Here is a 25044-nt window from a genome sequence, read left to right as displayed (position 1 = left end):
ACCCTTGTCTTCCACAATTCCCTCCCCTCTTCCCCCACTACCCTCCTCATGCCCTTTTCATGTCTGTCCAGACTATACTTTTGACATGTGAAGCCTTCTTTAAATACACAGTAAGTAATATATGGTATGTACCAGATGTACCCATGATAAACCATGTACTAGGGGAAAGGAAAAAAAGTAATGTAGAGGAAATGCAATGAACATATTTTAAAGGAGAAGGAAATTTTGAAAGACTGGTCTCACCAGAGTTTGAAAGGAAGTAGCTTCTCTATGGGAAAAGATGACATCAGATTGCATGCTTATGTCTTGAAGTTTCCTAGAGATATCTCCCATTTTCCTCAGGGTTGCTTGTTTCATACACAATTACTTGCCCGATATAGCTATTTAAGCAACATTTAGGCACAGAGCTGCTTCTGTTCAAATAAATATCAGTAACACTAAGTGTGCATAGCCCAGTTCTCAGGGTCACTCAGGGTGTTTTGCATTGCTACTACCACACTACGTCCTGCTAATCAGGAGGCTGCAAAATAGGGGGAGCACAACCGGCTGCCTGGCTCTACCCAGTTCTGTCGTACTTCATGCAAAAGCCATAAACTGACTATTTCGTCTCATCCAAGTTGCCTATTGTGACATTTATAAACAGGAATCTGGCAGCATGTCAATGGTGCAAACTGATTTCCTTTTCTAAATACAATTTTAAAAAGCAAATAAACAAGGTTATGCCTGCTAATGAAACATTATATGCCATGCTGGAGCTAGTTTTTCTCATATGTATTCTCTAGAGCAGATGGAACACCAATAAACACAAAACAACAAACCCGTTTATAAAAAGCATGTTTATAAGAAAATACATTCTCCATAGAACTTTGTCTAAGGAAAAACTGGCTTATATCTGTAATGTTATCTTGGGGACCCAATTATGGTCCCATTAGACTGCTGTAAACAAGGGAGCTTGCCATGAATTTCAAATGGAGAAGCGCTAGTAAGAAACTTGAAAAGGAAGAAAAGAGATTTGCCAGTATACTTACTAGGTGTAATTCCTAGAGGCCCTAGTTGAAATCAAGGCCTTATTGTGTTAAAATCTGTATAGACACATTGATGGACTACACTTGCCCACAAGCCTTAGAGTCCAGAGACAAAGCAAGGAAAGTGGAAGGAAGAAAGAGAGAAAAGTGATTTGTGTAGCCAAAAATCAGGACTCAATGGAAGGGGTCTTTTTTCCAAGTCCTGTGTCTTATCCTCTATTTTGCACTGTTTCATCTAATACTTATATATGAATTCAGAAAACCGGGAAACTTTACATTAAAAAAAAAAAAAACAACAGAAAAGCACAGTATTATAAGCTCTACTCTGAGTTTTTTCCAGAACTATAATTTCAGACAGAAATGCACGTACAAAGTGGGTACTCAAAAAACCTTCTCAAAGTAGGTGCATGTCAACTTTTGCAGGACAAGCAATTAGACATCCAAAAGCAGCTGCCAGATCTGGAGGCCAGTCAGAGGGTAGTTGAAAACCTGGCTTTCCTTTCTTTATTGTAAGGAGTTTTGTTTTTACCCATCATGAAACAGAAAGCTGGGGGGGGGGGGGGGGGGGAGGGGGGCAATCCTCCAGGAATTGCTTTAAACAAGCCTTTGATACCGCTAACTGAAGGCACTAAGCTTTTCAACATTATGCAAACCATTTATAATCTGTTAATAGCAAATTCACAGAGACAGAACTTTGGCATTTAAATTTGTTATATTTTATTTAAAGCTTCTTTGAAATTCTCATCATTGATTTCACTGGCATAAGTTATTGGCATCATGCATGAGTTACAGCAATGGCTGCTTGACTGCATTCAATGACCAGAACATTTTTTAGACAGAGCAGTTGGTAAAGGAGAGCAAGGATGGTAGCAACAAAACAGCCAGTGATTTTCCATTCAGGCAGTTTCAAGCAGAAAACCAGCAGGCTTAACTTTTCTGCTAAGAAGTCAAGTGGAAATGCTGCTACCCTGGTAATAAAATGCATCGCCTAAATATTCTTTTAACCCCAACCCACTGCAGCAGCTATGTTGGGCCAGGCGGGCTAGTACTACATGGGGACTAAAACAAAATGCTGGGAAAGTTCCAGGAGTCAAGACTAACAGTGGTCTCAAAAAGCACCCAGACAGACCATCTGGTACATACAAGGGATCACAGGTCTAACCAGTGGAGTGGGATGACAAGTGAACTGGTAGGAAAATAGTTCTGATCAGTGAAAATGACACAAGAAACACCAAAGTATCAAGACAGGATCAAGTTAATTGACCATATCTCCTGGGAAGCAATCACAAAGGCAAGCATGCAGCATCCACAATAATTTCAGACAATTTTAGTTGATATTTTGGGAGAGGAAACCTAGTTTAGTCTAGATCTTGGACCAAAAGAACTTAAAGAAAATTAGGTGCATCAGTAGGAAGCATTCAGACAAAATTAATAATATTTATTGCCATATGAATTTAAAATGTTAGGGTTTAGGAAGGTAATCAGACTGTCTACATAGAAAGCAAAAAGTTAAATACACTTCTAGCTAGGAAAAGTTCACTTCCAGTGAGTACAGCAAGGGCTACAGACAAACAGGTATTTCAAAAAAGAGTTCACTGAATCCTCAAAGATATTTCTGACATTTCGCAGTCTGGTTAAGGAGAAAAACACTGCCCTTGTCCTTCTCTGCCATGGTTTCAGCAGTTATCTTCTGCAGTGGCAGACAGGCAGGCAAAAACATTGACAAGACTAGGAGAACAAAAATGCCTGCAAAAAACAAGTTGACTGCCCAGTGATGAAGGCATGTGACTTTGGTCTTAAAGCACAGCTTGCTGGAAGAAGAGATATGTTTAACAGGAAACAAACCAAATAAGCAGGCTGGTGTGGAGTTGGGACACACAGCTTCCCAGGACTGGGACAGCAGAAGAGATCAGAAATATAACTCCTTGGACTCCAAAGGTCTTCTGCAGGTCAGGTACACCAGGAACTGCACAGCCATCCTTTTCCTCAATCTGCTACAGATCTACTGCATAACTTTGAGCAAATTACTTCACATTCTTCTGCCTTACATCTAAAACAGGATGAGAACCTTCAACAACTACAGAGTGCTTGGAAGTGACAAGAAGTGAATAGCTTTTGGAGACAACACAGTATATCTAAGAAGGCAATATAATATAGCAGTGACAGAGCAGAAGGGTGTTTTTTTTGGTGAGAACAACTCCACAGGACTTTAGAGTACCATGCATTTGAATTTCAACCTCACAGAAATACAAGAGATCATAACCAAGATGCTTTAACCAGTACAGGAGAGAGTTATATGATTAATAAAATTAGAAGAATAGCAAGACAAAAGAACGGTTCTTTGGTGACTAGAAACAGGAGAACAGAGAATGACATCTAAATTAGTAAAAGCAAAGAATGACTGCATACTCAAGTCCAGATAGTATTGCAGGGTCTATTAGAAGGGGAACTCATTATCTGCAGAAAATTTGATCCAGCTAAATCATTCCTGGCTGTACATCCAAATCTGGACACTAAAAATTGCAAGCCATTTTAGAAGAGTCGGGCTAAAAATCTTACTGAGGTTGTATGGCAGTGATGTGGAGGGGGTGAATTCTCAGTATTGCTCAGTTTCTTTTTTGACTGGACTAAATGGGCAAAACAACCACCAACCTGCACTATATTTGATAATGCTACCAGACTATCATCCAGATGTACATGCTTCCAGTCACATTAATTAAATGCAGTGTGGAGCCATCCTGAGGAAATTACATACTGTTCCTTTAGAGTACTACATGCTTCTGAAATGCCTTGGTGAGGCCTCACTCCACCTGAGGAGACACAACACTCATTTTCTAAGTAATAAACAATTGGTCCTCTGATAATGGCGTGACCCAGACAGATGGACAACTTCATACAAGAAGGCAAAACACAATTCAGGCAATGGAAAGCAGGAGTTTCAGCTGAGTCAGGAACAAAACTGGGCAGGCATGCATCCTTGAAGGACAACCTAGCTGCACATGGAGACCTGTTACTCCAAGTGCTTGCCTCCACACAGCAGCTTTTGCCTACAAAGTGGATTTCAGTGGGATGTTTACAACCAAAGAAACTTGATACCTGAAAGTTGAGGGACAGAGAAGAGGGTTGGGAATGCAAGCCTGGAACGAGCAGCACCATGATCCGGTTCTCAAAAGCAGCTAGCTAAAAGGGTATCAGCATTAGAGAGCATATTACCCTTGGACACAATAACAACACTGCTCATTTTAAACCCACCTAAATTACAGTTAGGTTGGAAGTTACTACTACACAAGATTCAAAATACAGCTGCTGTGGACTCCAGGAATTGCTGTCTGGTTTTTCTTCATCATCAGAAGACCACAGAAAGGACTGTGCTTTGGAAATCCATTGGATCACACTGTCTAAGCATAAGGAAATAGGTTTCCCAGCAAGACAGTCCTCTGAAGGTGATTCTGTGCATGTTTTAGCCTGTTTGCCAGTTCTCTAAGAAAAATTACAGGGGCAACTCCTGGTCACAGATGGTATTTTAAGACTTAAGCTGAAGATAGCTGCTAAAGAGCATAACATCCATCATTCCTGGTGATTAGTATATAGGAAAATGCAATGCAACTTCTGCGTGATAGCCTGAAATCCATTTCCTAAACATCTCATAACTGAATGCTTGAACTCATTTCAAATACGTGGTACAAATTGTCAGATTTGGGATCAAAGGCTAAAAAGCCAGTGGTGTTTGTGACTCAATGCAAAGTCTCCTTCAAAACATGGGGCACCGTTTCACATTTCTGACACACAGTTGTGAAAGGGTTTGCAAAGCTGAATCAGGTGAGTCTGGATTGCTAGAGCTGGCCCAGAATTTTGCCCACAGTTTCCTACTTTCAAAAGATCCAAACAAGAAAATTGATAAGTTTGTCTGGATTTACTAATTGTGTCCCTTGTAGTAAGACCAGAAATTTTAATCCTCCCAAGATTTATTAGGTATTGTCAGGGATGTGTATGTAAGTTTAGCATTCAGAGAAAAAAGCTATTCAAGAAAGAAAAAAAAAATATATATACTCTGTGAGGTTCAAAGAAAAAAATGAATAAAGATTTGTGTGATAGTAGAGAAGATTCTTTGTTGTTCTTTTAGATAATTTGCTTTAAGACAGAAATATGATAGTCTGAATTTTAATAAGATATGGTAGAGAGTCTGTGATGTAGGGAGTCCAGAATGATTATTCTTCCTTCAAAAAAGGACAGACAACATACTACCCTACAATACTTGGTCTGTCTCTTCTTACAGTAAACATTGCTAATGCTCCTGGAGAGGGGTTGACCTTGCCAGCCAATTACATTATGCTAATTTGTCTGTTACTATAACTCCTACAGAGGCATTCACAGCTCAAAGCAGGACAGAGATTTATATTGTCTCTTCCAAGCCGCAGACTATGGACGTTAATCTTTCTCTCTCCTTCCAGTTACAACTCTACATGGCAATATCTACATGCAGCACTACTGCACATTCAAAGCAACAGTTATTGCCAGCTTTATTCAACTTAAAAGACAAGCCGTGGTCTGTCGTACCTTGCCCTCTTAATAACTGTCACTCTATCTAAGAAAGCATATGCTTGGTAACAGCTGTTTTCCTATGAAAACATATGGTTTCTCATATGCTTTTGAAAACACCACAGGAATGTATTCGCTTGCTAGATGCTAGTGCCGTGTCACTATATCAAGCAACAAAAGTCATCGGAAGGAACTGCAGTACGTTTTCTATGTTATACTTGCATATTACAAAAATACCTATTGTTTAAAAGCAATAAAAAAATCATCCAGCTGAAAAGATTCAATGTAAAAATAAGGCTCGGTATTTAGGAGTTATATGCACTACAGCGTTACTTAAAGATGGGATCAAACATTGGTCTTCTATGGACATGTAGCAAATAACATGCTTCACGCAAGCATGTTAGAGTCCCTATTGTATCAGGACAAAAATACCCTCATGAGACGTGGCTCTTCCAAGTGCTGGAAAAATCAGAAGCTTCCCTAACATCTTTCTGTTGAGATATGATAATCAGAGTATCAAAAACAACCGAGTCACAGCAGTTTATAATAAACTACTGTCCATCAAGCAAACCACAGTAATGACCTTTACATGCTTCTCTCCCTCCCTCCATAATATTTAGGGCAAGCTAAGGGTACTTGCATGGCCAGTTACATGTCAGAGGAGATAAAAAGAAGCTAACTTGTTGGGCTACTTTAATACACATGTGTCCAGTCTAGGGCCAGGCTAAACTGAAAGCTACATATTTCGGTAAATAAAATTTCCAGCTGTGGTTTTGAAACTGATTTCAACATCAATCAACATAGAAACTGACAAAAATGCAGAAAGTGTTAAAAAGAAGGGGAGGTTACAGGTCAGCAGGAAAACAAGAAAAATGCAAAAACATCACTTATGAGAAGGTCTTACAGAAATTTCCCATTGTCTCTAAAAATATTTTCCCGGGGATGTTTGTAGAAAAGAAAGAAAAAAATTACATTCCATTAAGTTTATGCTCTAGCACCAACATTACCAAGAAAACCACCCAGGCTTTACTGCAAGACCTTCTGAACATGCCAGTATCTCTAGGTGCTATTCCAGTACTTATATAACTCCAGAACTTTTACACCTGTGTCTTTTTGGCAGTTAAACACAGGGTCACTCCCAAAAAAACCCCTCGCGCTGAAATGTTAGTGTTTTATTACCTATTAACAGTGAGAGGGCACACACAGAAGTCCACGCAAATCTGTATCACTGACTTTACAATTTCCAGCAGATCATGTTGCGCTACCGGCTGCAGTTAATGGCCTGAGCCACAGTCCAACTTTTAAGAAGGCGCTTTAAGCACATGATGCACAGAGGTCAGGAAAGCCAACAAACAGCAAGAACTAGTGAAACTCCTGTGACAGCTTGAGGTGCGGCCCTCAGGCATCTGGTCGGCCCCTTTCCATGGGTTACGATTCCCTCTGTGCAGTCTGTGAAAAGTAACACTTGCCCGGTGGGCACGTATGTCGCTATGAGGATCTAGTATTTTGCAACCTACTGGCAGATGTGCAATAAACCCATACTGACCTTCTCTCTAAAAGCAAGCAGCAACCAAAGAATTAATAAGATGCCCTGGGCATAGGAGACATAAGAAAACAAGTTGATTCCTTGTGCAACTGTTCCTTCCAGTGAGGATCTAATGCACCAGGGACAAACCTAAAAAGCCCTCCGAGGAGATTAATACAGGATGTTTCACTTGGAACGTAGGAACTGTGTCTGAAAGTGATATAAGCCAAGGAAGGGAATGGAAAGACATCTGACAAAGGACGCTTTGCAGTTAGCACATAGATGTATGACCTTGTTAGCGTGGTTAGACACCACAAGAAAATGATGAAATCAGCTTTCAATACCAACTTTTTAACAGCACCCAGTGCTCTCAATCCCAGAAGGTAACTGAGAAGACCTTTTGCCTAAGGTGACTCTTGCAAGCTCAAATAAATAGCAAGGTCAGAAAGGAAATATTCCTTGTCATGAAGCCAAACAGTTTATATGTGCCATTGATAAGTTCTGCAAAGATTCAGCATAACAGCACAATGAAATCAGATTTGCTTTTTTCTGTACCCAGAAGAGGAAGGGAAAGAAGGGGAAGGGAAGAAAAAAAAAAAAGAATAAAGTAAGGTACAGCCTGCCATTCACAGGTTTCATATCCTGCCAAAACCAACAGTATTCTCATTTGACATTGATTTGTTACCCATAACTCCAGTTATGGAACTCTCCCCTGGAAAAGAAGAGAAGAAAGAAATGCTTGATTTACAAATACATGTCCAGTTTTTCCAAATGTATCAAAAAGCTTTGTGTGATAACAGATATTTGCATAAGGCAACAAAAATGAAATCAACTGCTTAAGATATCATACAGCACATAGCATATTAAAAATTAATAAAAATTTATAGAATTATCTTGCTCACCTACATTTCTCTTTAGAGTAAGAACATGGGGTCTTCCATGAAGCCAGTTAATTTTCTGGTAATGATCAACACATGATATATTTCTGAGGTCTCCAAAATTTAATTTTCTAGTAATTTTCCAGCTGATGAACAAAAGGAAACTGCTCTTCCTGCATAATTAACTTAGCTTATACTCCTGTCATTAGCAGTCTATACAAGACTATATCTGTACTATCTGTAGAACAAAGTCTCATCTATGATCTTGCTATGCATGCAGGCCAAAAAAGAAATTAAAAAAATAAAAAATAAATTAAAAATAATCACACTACAGACTCCCAACAACTTCAGCAAAACTCATCTCATACTAGAAGTAACCTAAGATTACCCCATTTTACATAAGTATCTCCTCTGTATTAACCAACATTTTAAAAAGATTTAGTAAAGGCAGAGCACAGCATGTAAGCATTTTGATGCTGAAGCTTTCCAATCAATTCAGTGGGTTTACATGAGCAAATCTGGTCCCTTTGTGAAGTTTTTAAAATTTTCCGATTGCAAGAATAACTTCTGGTTATCTCTTTATTAACTATTACTGGCAGAAGCTTATCTGCTTGATAGGAGAGAGAAAGAGCATTTAAAATTACCAGAGTACCACATCGCTTTACATCCCAAAAGGGGTGAGGGTGTCTAGCTGACACAGCTCATGGAAGCTGAAGTGACAAGGATCTGATCCAGACAGTATATATACAAACAGCAAGTTAGGTTCCTTAGCTGATCAGCTCTTTCACACTGTATTAATAGTCTTTGAACTCTGGAACAAGTAGAGATTTTCTTATTTTCTTGGAAAACATGCTGTGGTCTTAGGCTTCTAATTTAATCTTGTTGGCAATATAATAGTTACGGTATAATCCCTCACATTATAAAAGTAATTGCCATAATCATAACCTACATTAAATTATTTCTTTTCCAGTGCAGCTGCAGTGCTTTCCCACTCCCAACCTGCTGTCCTATGGCTGAGGAGACAAGAAGGGGCAGAAAGCAGAGCTCACAAAACAGTACTACAGCCCATCCCTCTCCCTTGCCTAATAGCAAGTGACTCCCCATCCCAGTTAATAAAGAGCTCCTTGTCCCTCCATTATGCAGTGTAATCTTTAAAAGATTACATTCTCATTTGGGAATGAGCCAAGAGCCAGTGGGAAATTCTCTAGTAAATTGGATAGGGAGACAACAATATGAAGGGCAGCTGGATGGGAGCACATTTTTTTCAGGGCATTCCTATTCCTGGGGCCCTCCGGCATTGTTAGAAGTCTTGCAGTCTCGGCTCTTTTCACTGCTCTGTTGTCAGGATAATGCTATTCAAGAAGAAGGGGATACAGATTAGCTGGTTTGAAGATGGAATGTGAGGAAACGAATATTGAAAAGTAGTAAGAAAAGAAGGGGAAAGCCCAATTATATTTTTAAGTCTTACCACCTTACACAAAAGCAAGGGAAGAGCACTTTGTTTTAAAACACTGTATCAAGTGTTATCAACTACAATAGTAAAATATGGTTTTCTTCTTCCCCAGCTGTCATCAAGAAGGCAATTTGGGTACTCCATCGCTAATAGCATATTAAGAAGTACTTTGAAAGGAACATTTCCTTCACTGCCTCTTTCCCCTTGCCTGCACCTTCCAACAGATGCACTTGCTCTGTGGAACCTACCTTCCACCCTTTCACCCCACCCTACCTGTGATCCAGGATGGAGAAAACCAAAACAACACGGGGCAGGCAGCCCTATCCCATTTATCCCTGCACATGAAAGGATGCAAGTGAATGAGAAAGGCAACTGCATTTTTGATTTTTGCTGTGCCTTTTTTTAGGGAGGGATGGGGAGGTGGCAGTTTCATTGGCTGGTTGGTAGGTTTGAGGGGGTGGGTTGTTTGGTGGGGATTTTTAGGTTTTTTACAGATATATACACACACACACTTTTATTGTTCCTCAAAAGTACTTTCTCAAGATGTCACACAGATTATGTATCCAAAAGACTGGATAGGTGCCTCATGTTTATTTAGATAATAATGGCAAAACTACACTACCATCACAGCACCACATTTTGTTAGAAAATACAAAAATATCATGAAAATTTTTTAAAAAGGGGAAAAAGCTATAACAAATTACTTTTTTTTTTTTTTAAAGAGGCAGATCTTTTTTATTCCACCAGAAAAATAAGTTTTTAATCATAACATGAAATTCCAATCGTTATTCCCTTTCATGTAACGTAATTAAGTTATTTATTAGTAGTAAGTAAAAAAATAATTGTCACAGCAGGATATCGGAAAGATTGTTTTTACCCTTAAATTACTGTTCAATCAACTACAACTTTCTTCACCTGCAGAACTCAAGTAACAACAGTTACCTATAGGCCATGGGAGGCAGTAGTTAAAATACATTAAAATGGAGGATTGTTTGCAATTTAAAATCTTAGTGTTGGGAAGTCCTGATTCAGCAAACTATCTCTATTCAGCGAACCCCTACACACATGCTTGAAGTTAACCACATGTTTAAGAGCTATTGAAGTACATGGACTTTGGCCCCGTTTCAGAAAATCAGTTATATACACGTTTAACTGGCTGAGATGGATGAAGCAAAGAAAAGAAATTGGGATAAGAGAACTGTACCTGAAAAAGATTCCAGCCAAACAATAATCCACAAAATAATAACTTATGTGCAGAGGTGTAATACACTTAATAGCTTTCCTGGTTTTCTTGAAACATGTATGTTGGCATTCACATTTGCATGAGTTTACTGTATTGGAACAAAAAGCAGCATAAATGGAACGGAACTATGGTAACTTTGCCATCAGAGAAGCAGCAAGGGACATATACTTAGATTGCAGAGGTAAGACAAGAGTGGGATGAGAGAGAGAGATTGTTTTATAAAGACCACTGAAAGCAGAAACAACAACGTCCAGGCTGACTCTCCCTTTTTCAAATAAAAACTATTCTAATCCCCAACATCAACTGAGCATCTTCATGTCTCCTCTTCTCTTGTACAGCTGCATCCCCTGACATCTCAATTCAATATTAAGTGGAGAAACTAACTCAATTTTCCTGGGTTGGAGGGGTGGTGGGGAGAAAAGGAAATTATACTTCCACACTCCTCTATCTCTGTTTATCCAATTCTGCTAACAAGTACATCACAGGAATATTTTAACACCCCACTTGTCAGAAAACAAAGAACTGCCTTTTTAACGTCCGCCTCATGTGAGTGCTGTTCTTTGTTTCGTTCATCTTTCTCTCTCACTTTTACAGCCTCATGGTTCAAGTCCAGTCCCACAGCCCCCTTCAGCTTTCTTCATGTCTGTGTAATGTTACCTTTCCTCTTCTTTTGCGTGGATTTTCCTTTCCATTTTCCCCACCAAGTCTGACCCAGGGTAAGAATAAGTCCTTTACATAAGTGAAAATGAAAGGTACTTTTTTATTTTGTTCCTTTCTCCCCTTCATCAACCCATACTTTCCAGTCTTCCTCCTTTCTCTCTCCCCTCTACCCCATAAAGGTGTTAGGACATCAGGGAGGACTCTCCCAATGCAAACGAGAAGGGACTGGCAAGGTAACTTATCTTTCTTTCTACCTTGATAGGAAAAAAAAGAACATAGGAATGGGGTAAAAATAGGCTTCCAGATAGAAGCCCAGTCTGCAGATGAGGCTGCTTTTACCTTTTCTTCTAGGTGCCATTCCCCAGTGACAGTGATGAAGCCAAAAGCCAGCTCCCTTTCTGTGACTACTTTGAATTTCCCTGTGCTTTGAGAAGCCCACAAACAGTGAGAAAATACCACCCCCACCTCAGGTGAGGGAGGAAGGGGTGGAAGAGCAAATAACTCTTAAATGTAGGAGGGGAAGCCACACTGCCCACAGACACACACATACTTTAATCTCTGTTGAGGAGCAGCTCAGAGACCTACTTAACTACCAACCATAGGGTACTTCTAGCTTATTGAAAGGTGCTGTGGCATGGAAGTCAGGGACTTCCATTATCACAGGCATTACACTTACAAACTACACAGCTTAAGAGTTTGACATTGTATCTTAATGTTTTTTTACTGCAGTTCCTTTTGCAGATGTCTTTTATTTAGAAAAGGAATTTCTAACCTTTAATAATAAATACGGGAGCAAGCTACAACTAATGAAAAGGGAGAACACAGGGTTTACACAGCAAGCCAACAACTTTCCCTAAACACTACATTGTACAGTTTTACTGAGGCTCACAGAAAAATCAGCAAAACCCTCAGAAAACAAATTTCCAAATAAAAACTAGGACAAAATCAAAAGGGGCAGTAGCCATTTTCTGGAATTCCAAAGAAAGAAAAAAACAACTTCTCAAGCTCACAACAATTTTCCTATCCCCATTAAGCACACTTTTCCATTAAGAGTTCTCTTAATAATAGTATGCTACAAATGATCATTAGGCAGGAAAAACAGATCAGGGCAAGGATAACAAAGATGAAAAGAAAACTGCTGAGAGTTCACCTCTGCTGTTTATTTTGAGGCACACTTAAGATTCAAGTTGGACTATTCTAATTGTATTCAAAGATTTAGTTCTCTTAAGAACATAAACAAAACTAGCAAGGGCCATCAGCCAGAATAAAGCTTTTCTCAATCATAGAGTAAGGTCAGCTTTTATTTATTCTTTTATACAACAATCTCAACTCCTCTCTGTTGACTTTTTAATTTTTAAAAAATGAGAAAATAAAGTTTCTTAAGACTAATGGCCTATTTCTGCAGGGGCAGCTGTTTTAGCATGCTCACATATTTTCTATCTTCTTTTGGCTGTGCTTTCCTTATCAAGTATCTTAAAGCTTTTACACCTAATCTAGGTTAGCATGCTCTGGTTAGCAGCTTGTATCCATTGAAAGGCAAGGCAATAATCCATCTAGGTTTAGGGCATTTTCATAGAACTGATGCAGAGCTGTGTCAATTTTAATGTCATGCTATGGAGAGTGCATGCAGCTCTCTCCACTTTAGAGGATTAAAAGTGACCTCTCTTACCAAAATCAATAAGGGCAGCTTGCTGTGACTAATAGGTTGTAGAAATTCAAAAGAGACGGTTTGTAACACTGAGTTCATTCTCCCTGTGTCTCTCCCCACCCAGCCTCAGACTGGCTGGCAGAGCTGCACTTTGACATGTACATTCACATGGCGAACCAATGTCTGTTCCCTTCCCAGGGACCAGACTGAGCCACACACATACACACATTTCAGGGGAGAAAACAAGCTGATATTTATTTGGTAAGAGAGGACTTGGCAGCTTCTGTAGACAAGCACGTAAGAGAGAAACTAGAATAAGGAAACAGTTAAAATGTACAATTTTTTTGCTCCCTAGTATGGGTTTTAAAAGGCCTTATTTTTACGTATTATCAGGACATGAACAAGTACCCAGATACTTCACATCTTCTCAAGACCACAGGTTTGGTTTTTTTTCCAGGCTCTGAGTAAAGGCTTTTCTCCCTTCAGATCTTTGCTTAGTTGTAATAGGTTAAAAATTTAAATTCCATTAAAGTCAATGGAACTGCCCCAGAGATGTATGAGGCTATACATCCAACTATAGCATTCATTAACTGCCGTGGCATGTGGTCAGTTGTTCTGCCTTCTTTCTTTTCTCCACTACTCCTTTTGTTACTCCAAAGTACTTCAGGTTCAACAGTCAAGTTTGGGGGCTTTTAGAAATAGAGTAATTTTGTACAGTACTGGAAACAGGTCATGCTACAGAGTGCACACAACTGGTGTAAAGCAAGTTTTCAGTTTTTCGGTTTCATATCTTATAAGACTAAAGAATACCAGCAACTCAGATCACGATCTCCTACCTTATGGCGAAAATACCCTTACTCTCCCGAATGTCTCTAATTTCCAATTTATTTTGCTTGAGGTACAAATTAAAAATCCTTACCCATGGTTCATAGCCTGTGGACATTTTCTCCGCATAACAATCACCATCATTGTCTTTATGCCAAAAAAACAAGACTTGCCTTGAGGGAGCAAGGGAGAAAAGGGGCTGAAGTGGTGGGAGGAACCCAACTGTAAAGGTTTAGGAGTCCCTATGGAGGTTTATAAATAGACGACTGCCATGTGCAAATCGTGAAAGAAACTCAGTCAGCAAAAGAGCTGTTGCTGTTTTGAAATCTTCTAACTACGTCTATTTAGGCAGTAGACAGAGTTATAAACAAACAATAAATCAAGAAAATATTAGCATTTGAATTTTGGCAAGATAATGAAACATGTAGGGGTATAATCAGCAAATAATAGGAAAGATCTGCAAGCGAACCCACCAATTAATGATAAATAGGACTTGGCACGGAATAACTCCACCAATGTGGATCTCATTAGATGGCTGTGGAACCTGTTCCTGCAGCAGCCCTCTCTGAGTGAGGGAAAGGTGAGGTAACCAAAATGTCAGCACACCCACCCCCTCACAGCTCTCGGGCTCCAGGATTGTAACCACCTGGGTCAAAATGACAACCTTATGCTGCCGTGAAGGCCATGCCATGGTTCAGTCTTTAACCGATGGGTTTCCTCATCTCAGCTTTTGGACCTTTTCTCTGCAACTCCATCTCAACAAAGGCAACCAAAACCATGCAGCTTTGCTCTCTCTGGAGAAAGAGAATCCCTCTCTCCTCTGTTCATCTTGCTTTATTAACGATACCTCTTAAAGAAGGAAATGCCCCTAAGCAAGCGATACCACTTAAACAGATAAACAGATTGCACACCAGGCAGAGGGAAGCGAGAGGGGGAAGAAACCCTGCCTTATTAGACTAGAAACAGACACACCATATTAATACAAAGAATCAGCATATGGTTCTAATAGGCTTTCTTAAAATGATTTATCAGCTGTGATTAAGCCCTCGACCAGCATGTCTATCTTCATAAATAAAGTAAAAGTGCACCTTGCTCTGAAATATATCAGCAGTATCTTATTACCTACCCAACCATATAGGCTGCAGTCCACTCTGGGGAGCAAAGAGCTCGTGTTTAATAGCAGAATGTGTGCTCTAAAGAGATTGCCAAGATTTAGGGGCTTTACCTAAGAGATAGACTTATAAAAAAATCCACTACAGGGAAGGTTTATCCCTTCATCATGTGTCATCCGGTCCATGCTGCTGAAATCTGAACTGGTAACAAGAAAGCTGTGCCATTAAAAACAGCCATAGGAAGACCATGGCAAAATGCACAACTATTCCATGTTGCTGTGAAAGAAATGTCAGAATGAAATCAGGCAGGCCTCCTTTTTTTGGGGGTAGCCAAAATATACAAAACACAACAAAAACCCAAACATTACAAGCGGGTGACTCAACTTCTTTGGGAAAGAGACAATAAGAAGCAGAAGGAAAGAGGACTGTCCTGACTGAGCTCTGCAGAATGATTCATCAGCTGGAATTCAGAAGAACATGGAAGGATTATGGTTAGGGAGCTTTAGCTCAATCAAAAACGTATGCCCTCAAGAATTGCCTTTCTGCATGATATAGGCACTTACTGCTGGAAAAACATTCAGGTTTTCTCTCAGAGTATGAGGATCTAAATCCATAAATCCATTCAAATACAGTCCATTGCTACAGAAGAAGATAAGACAGACCTGCCTGCCAGCAGAAGATAAAATGTTGTACCAGCAGCAACAAGCCTAAGTTAAAGCCTGTTCCTCTGAATGTTTCTGCAAGGTCATGTTACGAACTCTGTTGTCTTGACAGCTTTTCTGCACTGTTAGGCAGAAAGTGTCCCTTTTGTAACACAGTTCAGTGGGGTAACTAAGCGCCTGGACATCGATACACACTCGAAACAGGACTCTCAGAGTCTGGGGACTGAAGTGCCAACTGCAGAATTGCCATATAAAATATAACACACCACCACATGTCTACCATGAAAGAACTGCAAGAAAAGCAGTTAAAATCCAGCAAGCCTACCCATCTGGAGAGAGGAGCAGAGCATTCTTCCTGTCTTTAGCAACACTGAACAACAGCTGATAAATCTTTAACACACATGGTTTGTGGGATGCCCTATGCTGAGACCGAGGAGATATGGAATCAATCCGAGGCTCTGCCACAGACTTCCTGTGCAATTTTCAGCACATCACTTGAGCCCAGACCCTTTGTGGTAGCTCACTGATTCACTCCTGCTTTAGTTCAGTGACAGCAAGGCACCAAAATGCCTTTGAAGGTGTCTATCGATCTTTTGGGGCCACACTGCTAAAGGAACCAAAAGAGGCAGAAAGCCACTTGCTTGGCAGAACAGTGGAGAAGACCCAGCTCTCCTGCAATTCTCACGCCACATCTGTGATTCCTTCAAGAGGTTGGTGTCTTACTATGAAGGAGATTTGGAAAACAACATCCTCTGGAATCTGCTTTTCTTTAGAAAATAACAGACAAAGCATTTCCCTTCTCCACAGGAGTGCTGCAAAAGTTAGTTATTAAGAAAAAGGGGGTTTTATAAACCAACAGTGAGCCCATAAAGCAGATCAATAACCTGATGCAATTAATGCATATGAAAACTCAGAATAACCCATTGGAAAAACTCATACAGAGTTATAATGTATCTTTACAGTACTTCAATGTGTCACCCAGAAGAAATGCTATGCTGTGAGGATGCTCACATCTTCACACATACAGATGTTATAGTTAGAGTATAGGAACTATTACACTGAAATCTTTAATGTGGGGTGGCATTTTGGACTTTGAACTTAAGAGTTTTGAGCTATCACCTTGACAACAGCTTAACTGATTGATAAAGTAACAGCTTGAAGTTATTAGAATACCTACAACAGTACCCTGGCCCTTAAGCACTATATTAACACAAATCATTCCTAGTCTTATTTTACATCTGCTATAACATACTCACCATATCAAATACTCAATCTCAGTGGGAGAATAAGAAGTCAGAGGGACCTCTGACTTGAAAAAATATAAACGTTCTTACATCATGTTTAGACAAATGCAGGGGGAATACATATGTGTATTTTATTATTTCATAATTTAAAAAAAAAAAACCAACAGTAAGCATTTAAACATAGGCCTTTGCTTTCTTCTGCTGTACAGTCTGTCAGTCAATGAGCCAAAGGTGCTCCAGGAGCAGGCTTATGAGTTTGTGGTTTGTGTTACTTTGTAAGTGAAATTCAGCTGTTTCAGAGCACTTGCCTCTGAAATGTCTACCAGCACACTATTCTTCTCAATGACACCACTGGAGTTTCAGAATATTCACAAGGGAAAACTGGAGCTAAGGTGATTGCTGTAAAAGCAGGACACATACTCAGGAGTCATACTGGTCTACACCAGCGCACTGTAGCACTGACACCACCTCCCCCCACAAAACCATACTTAAAAGGAAAATGAATCTGCAGGTCTCCTGTCCCGCATTATTAGAAAACTGGACAAAAAATGCATACATATTCTTGAAACAAAGCTCTGTGCTGCACATTGACCATGTGAAGGGGTCGAAGTTAGGTGAGTGCACTCCTTGAGAGGATAGCTGTTTTTCATAAATGACCAGTGCTGAATTTGTCATCCATCAGCCCAGCCAACCACCACAATGAACCTTTCATCCCTCTTCTTCTCTTTTACCAACAGACTGCATTGCCAACATTACTATATAACCTATTACTATTTCAGTATAGGCTTCTAAACCACACTTATACAGCACGCTTTATCAACATGAGTACTTTTTGTTTTCATATATGCGTACGATATCACCCTTTCCTGCCTAAGGGTCCTGTTTACTGCACTGCTGGTTTCAGCTACTGCACTGTCAACAATTAAACATAGGAGTGAACTTTTTGCTTTAATGGAATTATGGACCAGATTAAAACAAGCTATGAAGTGTCTTCTGATATCCAATCAACACAGCTCTTCCAGCTTCTCCTACTGGGAAAGTCAGATTTCAAAATGGCATCTTTTGCAAACGAGCAGCATGTCTGTCTCCCAGGGCCTGCTTCTCCCACCATTGACATAAGCAAACACTATCAGGCCCTTTATTTGGTTGGTTAATTTAAAATAAGCCTCCAAAACAGAAAAGCATCAGCAAATCCCACCAAGTTTGTGCAACACAAAATATCCTTATTAGACATTCTTATTCTATCAAATTTAGGAGCACTGATTTGGTATTTACTTTTTACCTCCTCACTGCAACGTAAGAAGTTTCCTTTAAAAAAATATTTAAATCAAGCAAAACCCATCATGTTTTTGCTGCATACTTTTCAGAAGACAGAGGGCAAAACCTGTGAACCAAGTATACATTGCATAAAATTCAAACAAGGTGTGAAAATTAAGTTAAATTTTTCACCAAACTGCACTGCTCAAGGGACAGATTTTGTCATTTCCAGCTTGCCTTGTACTAAATCATCTTCCCCATGCTCATAGGATACAGCACAGAGCAATGACATTCAGAAAATACTTGCAGGAATTCTCTTCTGGATACTAGAGGGTCACTGAGTTCAGCATGAAATGGTGAGGTGGTGTAAGCTACACAAGTGCATTTTATCTATCTCCTTGTGCCAATACACAGAAATACATACAAGGTAGAATGAGAACTTAGAAGGTACAAAGCAAATTTATGCCTTTCGAATATGCATCAGACTGTAGCATCCCTTGCTTAACACAACTAAATTGGACATTCAGGCTTTTTAATAATTCTGTAGACTGAACTTATTCAACCACCAAATGCTCTGTATTTATTTTTATTCTTTTTCTTTACTGGACTACTTCAATTTTCTGATACTTTTCTAGCAGTGAGGTGTCTGCAGGACAGTATATTTAGAACAGGAATATTAAGACATGTAGAGGACTTGCTGGCCACAAGCTTCCTGAACTGATGCTGAACAACCACATTATAACCAAACTGTATTTGAGAATAGCTGCTTTCTTGCCTTATCGGCATAGTTTACATATTATCTTGCAGCACTGAACACTGGTTAGAAGATATCAAAGTTGCAGGATAAGCCTTAGGAAGTGATGCATACAAATTCTAGCATAAGCAGACCGTGATTTTAAAAATGCCCTTGTGTTTAAAATATTCAACTCACTATTTCTAAATACTACTTAATGTGCTACACTGAGCATATTTCCACTCCTTCTCATTTCATGCATGGGGGTCAGGCCAGCTGCATTTTAATTAATCAGGTCCAATTAATTATTCAGAAAGAGATTCTGACTCTTCCCATCTTTGACATTATCCTCTCAAGACCCAAGCTGATTGCTCAAAACAAGATGCAACAGCAGGGTCTCTCCAGTAGCAGCAAAGGTCATGTGTTTGCAAGTATAACCCATTACAAACGCTTTGGATACTTAACGCTCCAAGCACTGTAAACCTAAAACCTGCAGCTAGTAGGCTAAGATGGTCATCTGATCTTCCAGTGCTACCTGCCTTGTTGATTTGGTTTGCAGATTCTGCCTGGGGCCAAGATGTCAATTGCGGCCTGCCTCAAGCTTCCAAAAGCTTTAATATTTACACTTTTGCAAGTAGAAATATAGTATAGGTGTGCTTTTACCTGTGCTAATTTTAGTGGTAAATTTGGCAGGTAAGATGCTTATGTCAGGAAGGGTGCTGTCAAGAGGATGCAAAAAGCCTCTTTCTCATATGCTTATCAACACGCTAATTGCTGGTCTACAGCATCCTTTGCATATAGGAAGTAGGCCTTTCTCAAGCAGAGACTTCAGCTAATATTTGGTGGTATAGACAACAGAGGAGCCAAAACAAACTGACAGTCTCCCATTTTATAATTTTCTCATTTCAGTTCAGGTCCTGGCGGTCATCATCATTATTACTACTTGAGCCCACTCAGTCCCCAAGCAAAGGTTAACCCATGTATATTTTAAGAGATGGGCCTTGACAGATGAGCTTACAATCATAAGAAGTATCCAGTATGGGAGGCAGAAAGAGACCCTGCTCCCACTTTACACATGAGCAATTATGGCAGAAACATGTTAAGTGATTTGTCACTAAATAAGCAGCTGAGATATTAATGCAAGTGCTTTCTCCTCAATACTACCTTTACAAAAAAAGGTACACATGATATTCCTAAAACCGTGCACTCAGCGCTTCACAGCTAATTTGGAATGTCACCAGTCCACATAATCAGCTTAATCACAATAAATTCTCCTGGATTATCCATGGGGTCCCACTCAGAAAAGAAAAAAGAAAAAAAAAAAAAAAAAAGAAAGAAAGAATGCAGCTAATTGAACTTTATTCTTTGAGTTTTGAAATGATAACTCTCAAGGATTTTTAAAAAAGTGGTTTTTTCTCTTACAAGATTTCAGTGTCAAGCTGTGTGCTAAGCCACAGTGATATACTAAAATAAACAAAACTATTTCTGTCAGAGTCCAGAGAAATTGACACAACCAAAAATATTTTTGGAAGACTTTTCTGAGCCATGAATATTATTTCCATGCAGCTAGTCTTAGTCTCCAAGTGTTGGTAGGTCCGTTAGGACAACGCTACACTGCACTCATATTCCAGGGACAGGCTCTTAAAAGCTTTTTGTTAGCGAAAGCTGCAGCCGAGGAGTCCCTTTCTGTCGTGGCCTTTGCCTCTTGCATTTGCGTAAAGCCCTACTGGGGCCCGCTTCAGATTCCTATCTGACAGTCAGTCGGTAATGTAAGAATGAACATACAGCAGATTAATTGGAAACACAGAGCAAATGTTACAGGTTAGATAGCTAGTGGAACTTTTGCCTTTTTGTTGTTGTTGTTTCTTTTTTTCACCCCCTCTTTTTTTTTTCCTCCCATGCTTTCCCTCCTCCTATCATTCATTTGATCCCTGGAGATCACCAATGGCAGCTGCAGGGGTTGGTAGGAGAAGGGTAGAAAAAGATTTCCAGAGGACACTAAACAACTGGAATTATCAGGTAACTTTATGCCCTTGTCTAGGTTCTAATCAGATTGTGCAGCTCTCCCTTGTAAACTGAAATGGACTCTGTAACATCAAGCATTGCAATCTGTAGCTAACTGCACAGAAGTCCACAACTGTAGATTTCTCCTCATCTTGTACTCCTCCAAAACAAACACCATGCAGAAAGAACTGCTTCTTTAATTCACAAAGAAGTAGGAATGTACAGAAAGGTTCTCCTTGATTCTTATAAAGATTCCCCTCTACAGCACATAAACCACAAAGTTTTAACAAGCTAAATCTGAAATTAGACACATTTATCCCATTACATGGCTGTTTTCTAACATTCGTCCTGCACACAAAGTTGTGAGGGTCAGTCTGGGCTCTTTCTCAATCCTTGACCAAAACTTGGGACTCTCTCACATTTAGATGCTCTTTCCCCTTGTTCAACATACCACACTGCAGCCTCTCCTCTCTTCTCTATCTATCCCAGGCTCTTTTCTTATGAGCCACAAATAAACCATCCCTAGACTCCCTTCCCTATAAGCCAAAACCAAACCACTCCTAGACTCCTTCCCCATATTCATTCTACAAGCCTCGTCTCCTGCTCTGCACATCAGCAATCAGCTTTACCTCTTTTTTCCAAACAGTCCTCTCAGGCCTTTGCAGACGTCAAGATCCCTAAATGCTGCTACCTCCAGATTTCACAAAGCCCAGCAGCACACACATGCCTCTCATATATGAATTTTGAGGTGGACAGCAATCACAATAGGCAAAACAAATGACACAATGCATCAGCTATGAAAAACAGTTACCTATAGAGGAAGCCCTTGCAATTGGAGGCACAGGCACTCCAAAAGGCAAATCAATGCTGAGGCAAGCTAAGAAGGGCCCTCTGGCTTTAGCATCACAGCTGCTTCATGGCCACCTTTTCCCACTTTTAGTCTATGGTGTCGGTTAATGTTCAAATTACACAAGTAGAGATTACTGTAAGAACTAAGCCAAACACAGTGTTCAATAACTGGGGAACTCCTATAACAGGGGACACATTACCTAAGAATTTCCAAGAGCTGCAGAAATGGGAGAAGGGAAGAGAAAGGCACAAAAGGGAACATTGTGAAGGGGAGGCACTGGGCAGGTTGTTGGAGGGCTGCAGGGAGCAACATGCTCCTGTAGGAAGCCCCATATTACTCATGTGTTTTAGTTCTCAAAAACAACCAGAACTTTGGATGCTTATTTGAAAAGTTAAAATTTCGTGCATTACCTCTTGCTGGCCTCTGTAGTGCATTAAGCTCTTTTACAATTCCTTGAGAATTTTAACAGCTCTTTAGGATCCCTCAAATCACTCTAACAATCTTCGGACACGGGAGTACACTTAACCCCATGCAAAGTGACCTATATAATTCAACCTAAACTTACAAATACTGAGACTAAAAGAATAGTAATTGGAAATTAGATATGTTATCTACTAGGTATTACAAGTTTCCCCCTTCAACATGAATACTTTAATAGAAATACAGAAACACGATAAAGCTGGTAATGATGACAAATCCAGGGGCCCGTTGTGTTGCAGAGGAAAGAGCAAAACTTCTTTCTGTGTGTATATGTAAAGTAAATGCCTTCTCATAACCCACATTTCCCTATAAGGTATTTGAGCTAGTTTGAAACCCTTACTTCAAAGATGATATACTTTTCCCAAGCCTCTCCCTCAAGAGGTGTGTGGTTTGTGTTATAGTTTATTTCAAAGTAGAGACTTGGAATCAAACCCTGGCAAACACAGTTACACACTTTTGGAAATTTAATGCTGGTTTTTTGTTGGTTTGGGCTTTTTTTTCCCCCCAATTGTTTCAGTAATTTAAAAAGCATATCACAAGTTACAGTTTCACCTAGTTTCTAATCAAAAGGTTACTACAGGTACTGACTGCTTTCACACAGTGTCCTTCAGTGTTTCAAGGAACCAAAGGGGGAGGAAGAGTTTGAGGTGCTCACACTCACCCTTTTGTTGTTTTCTTCTTCTTGTGCCTTCCTAAACTCGTGCTCTAGGGAGCAATCGATGTCGTTGAAGAGGCCCACTTCCTCACAGTTCTTCAGAAAGCGTGTTGGTGTAGGAGTCTGATCTGAGAATATGACAAGAAAAGATCATTGGTATTTAATATTAAAATGAAAGGAGATGGAGACAGTTAAATAGTCTTCTTGGAAAAGAGAGGTTCTAACTAACCTCTCCATGCCTTCCCACCCCTACCACACCATCATTAAAAACAAACCACACAGCACTGTATTTCAACACTATGCACTACAGACAGCCAGTGCTTGCTAACAGTGTCCGAAAACAGGCAGCAGTCATCATTCAACCAGAAGGACAACAGGCCAGGTTTTCACAGGTCACATAACACAAGTTCGTATCCTTCACGTGTGTGCAAATGGTCGTTATAACTGTCTCTAAACCTCCAATAATAGGTGCGTGTAAAACAACACACAGTGCACATCATAATGCACAGCACACAGGTAACTGCTGCAGATATGCATCAGTTAACACCTTCAAGTGCTTGAATACCACCTCAAACATACATATACTTTGCAAAACACATGAAGCTAGCCACAGCAAGAAGTTCTGCTCCTAACACAATTTTTCAAGGAGGAGCAAAACGACATTTAGAAAAGCTATGAAATTTTAAAACTTTGACCGCAAAGAAGCATCCTTATGTGTTTTAGACCTAAGAGTATTGATAATACATAGAAACCACAAGATCTAGAGTCAAAAGATTTTTAATACATGCCTTCATCTCTAGGAATTTTTTGTGCTCTCAAAAATAATTTGGGGAAGGACAGGATTCTCTTTAACGCCACAGGCCGGAGGGGCTCAAGAAGGTACAAGGTTTCCAGCTGCCTTTTCAAAAGTCTGTGAGACAGACAAGCTAAATTGCCCTGTAGACTGTAGTTTCAGTGATGACCTTGGCTAGTCTTTCTTCAGGAACTGAAAAAAAAATCAAGCCCAAACTTGGGAACCAAGGACTTCTCAGAGGTCAGCTCTGAGGCACCTCCATTCATTCTGAGGCAAGTTCTTAACTATTCCACCTTAGATTCCCCTTCATCCCCTCAAAATTACAATACAGAACCATATTAACAAAATCAGGGGAGAGTCCATATGGTTCTAAGAGCTTTACACACATTTAAAATAAATAAATAAGTAAATACTCTCTTGCATGTTAGTTTCTTCTTCCCCAGCCCCCATTGCAACTCAAGTTGCTTCGTACCGAATTTTATGGAAAGACTGGACTCACTCTCTTCAAAAACAATCTTCTGCACAGTCATTGACAACTACCCCATGTTTTTAAATTCATTCCATAAAGAATAAAAACTCTGTCATACTAATCCCAGTTGCCCATAACAGACCAATTCTGACCTCAGAAAAAAAGCTTCCCACTTCAGTGAGTTCTGAAGAAAAATTTTGTTTCTTGAACCTAGATAAGCTGGGTCAAGTTCTAATATCTGCCCCTTATAGGGAACTTTATGTCATCAGCAGAGAAACACAGAGCAATCCCTAAACAAAAAGGCTGCACAAAAACAATCCATACAAAAGGAAATGCAGTTTTCACTTGGAATCTAAGGGGGAGGATCAGCCTCCTCCATAATAAAGACAGCTGAAGCCAATTTCCACCTGTATCAGGTGTGGTTCTACAGATTTGACCTTCTCAAGTAATCCAAGGGCAAACACACTCACTTACATTTATATTTCTGATGTAATGTATTGATGTAACATAAAAAGCAAGTCCTTAATGTTAAAATTCTGCTTTATTTCCTTTGGCTTGAGCATCCTACTTGTGATTTTAAAGGAAACAAAACTCAAGTGTTTGGGAATGCACACATATTTATCTATTAGTTTTCACAGCTAACTACCGTATTAGCAGAGTCAGAAACATAAGACTTTCCAAGAATCTTGCAAGAACTCAGCACAAGATGCTGAATCAACGAGGTGCTGACACTGATGGGGAGCTGAGGACACTCAGCACTGCACAGGTCCATATTCTAAATAAGCAGTGCCAAACTAATCTCTAGGGTAACCTCACCGAACTCAGTTGATTTACACCAGGCTTGTCTTTGGCCCTTGGACTAGAGTTTGTAGTGGAAATTAAGTGCACTAAAAAGCAGGAGAAGTAGATTTTATTTCCAAAAAGGATTAAATATTACTTTAGTGAACAACAAGAATGCTTTGTAGAAAAACAAAGATAATCATTGCCAA

The 25044-nt window shown here is 39.7% G+C and overlaps 1 protein-coding gene across 1 annotated transcript in view; it reads right to left on the bottom strand.

The window, feature by feature from the left end:
• Positions 1 to 25044, bottom strand: part of CREB5 (cAMP responsive element binding protein 5) — a 257787-nt gene that overhangs the window by 177715 nt on the left and 55028 nt on the right. The window contains exon 4 of the mRNA XM_074898084.1: positions 22800 to 22921. Within this exon, the coding sequence (XP_074754185.1) occupies positions 22800 to 22921 (122 nt within the window). The remainder of the gene's footprint in view (positions 1 to 22799; positions 22922 to 25044) is intronic.

This window comes from Athene noctua, chromosome 2 (assembly GCF_965140245.1).
Source record: "Athene noctua chromosome 2, bAthNoc1.hap1.1, whole genome shotgun sequence".
NCBI classification, from domain to species: Eukaryota; Metazoa; Chordata; class Aves; order Strigiformes; family Strigidae; genus Athene; species Athene noctua.
This window is presented reverse-complemented; position numbering and strand designations above follow the sequence as displayed.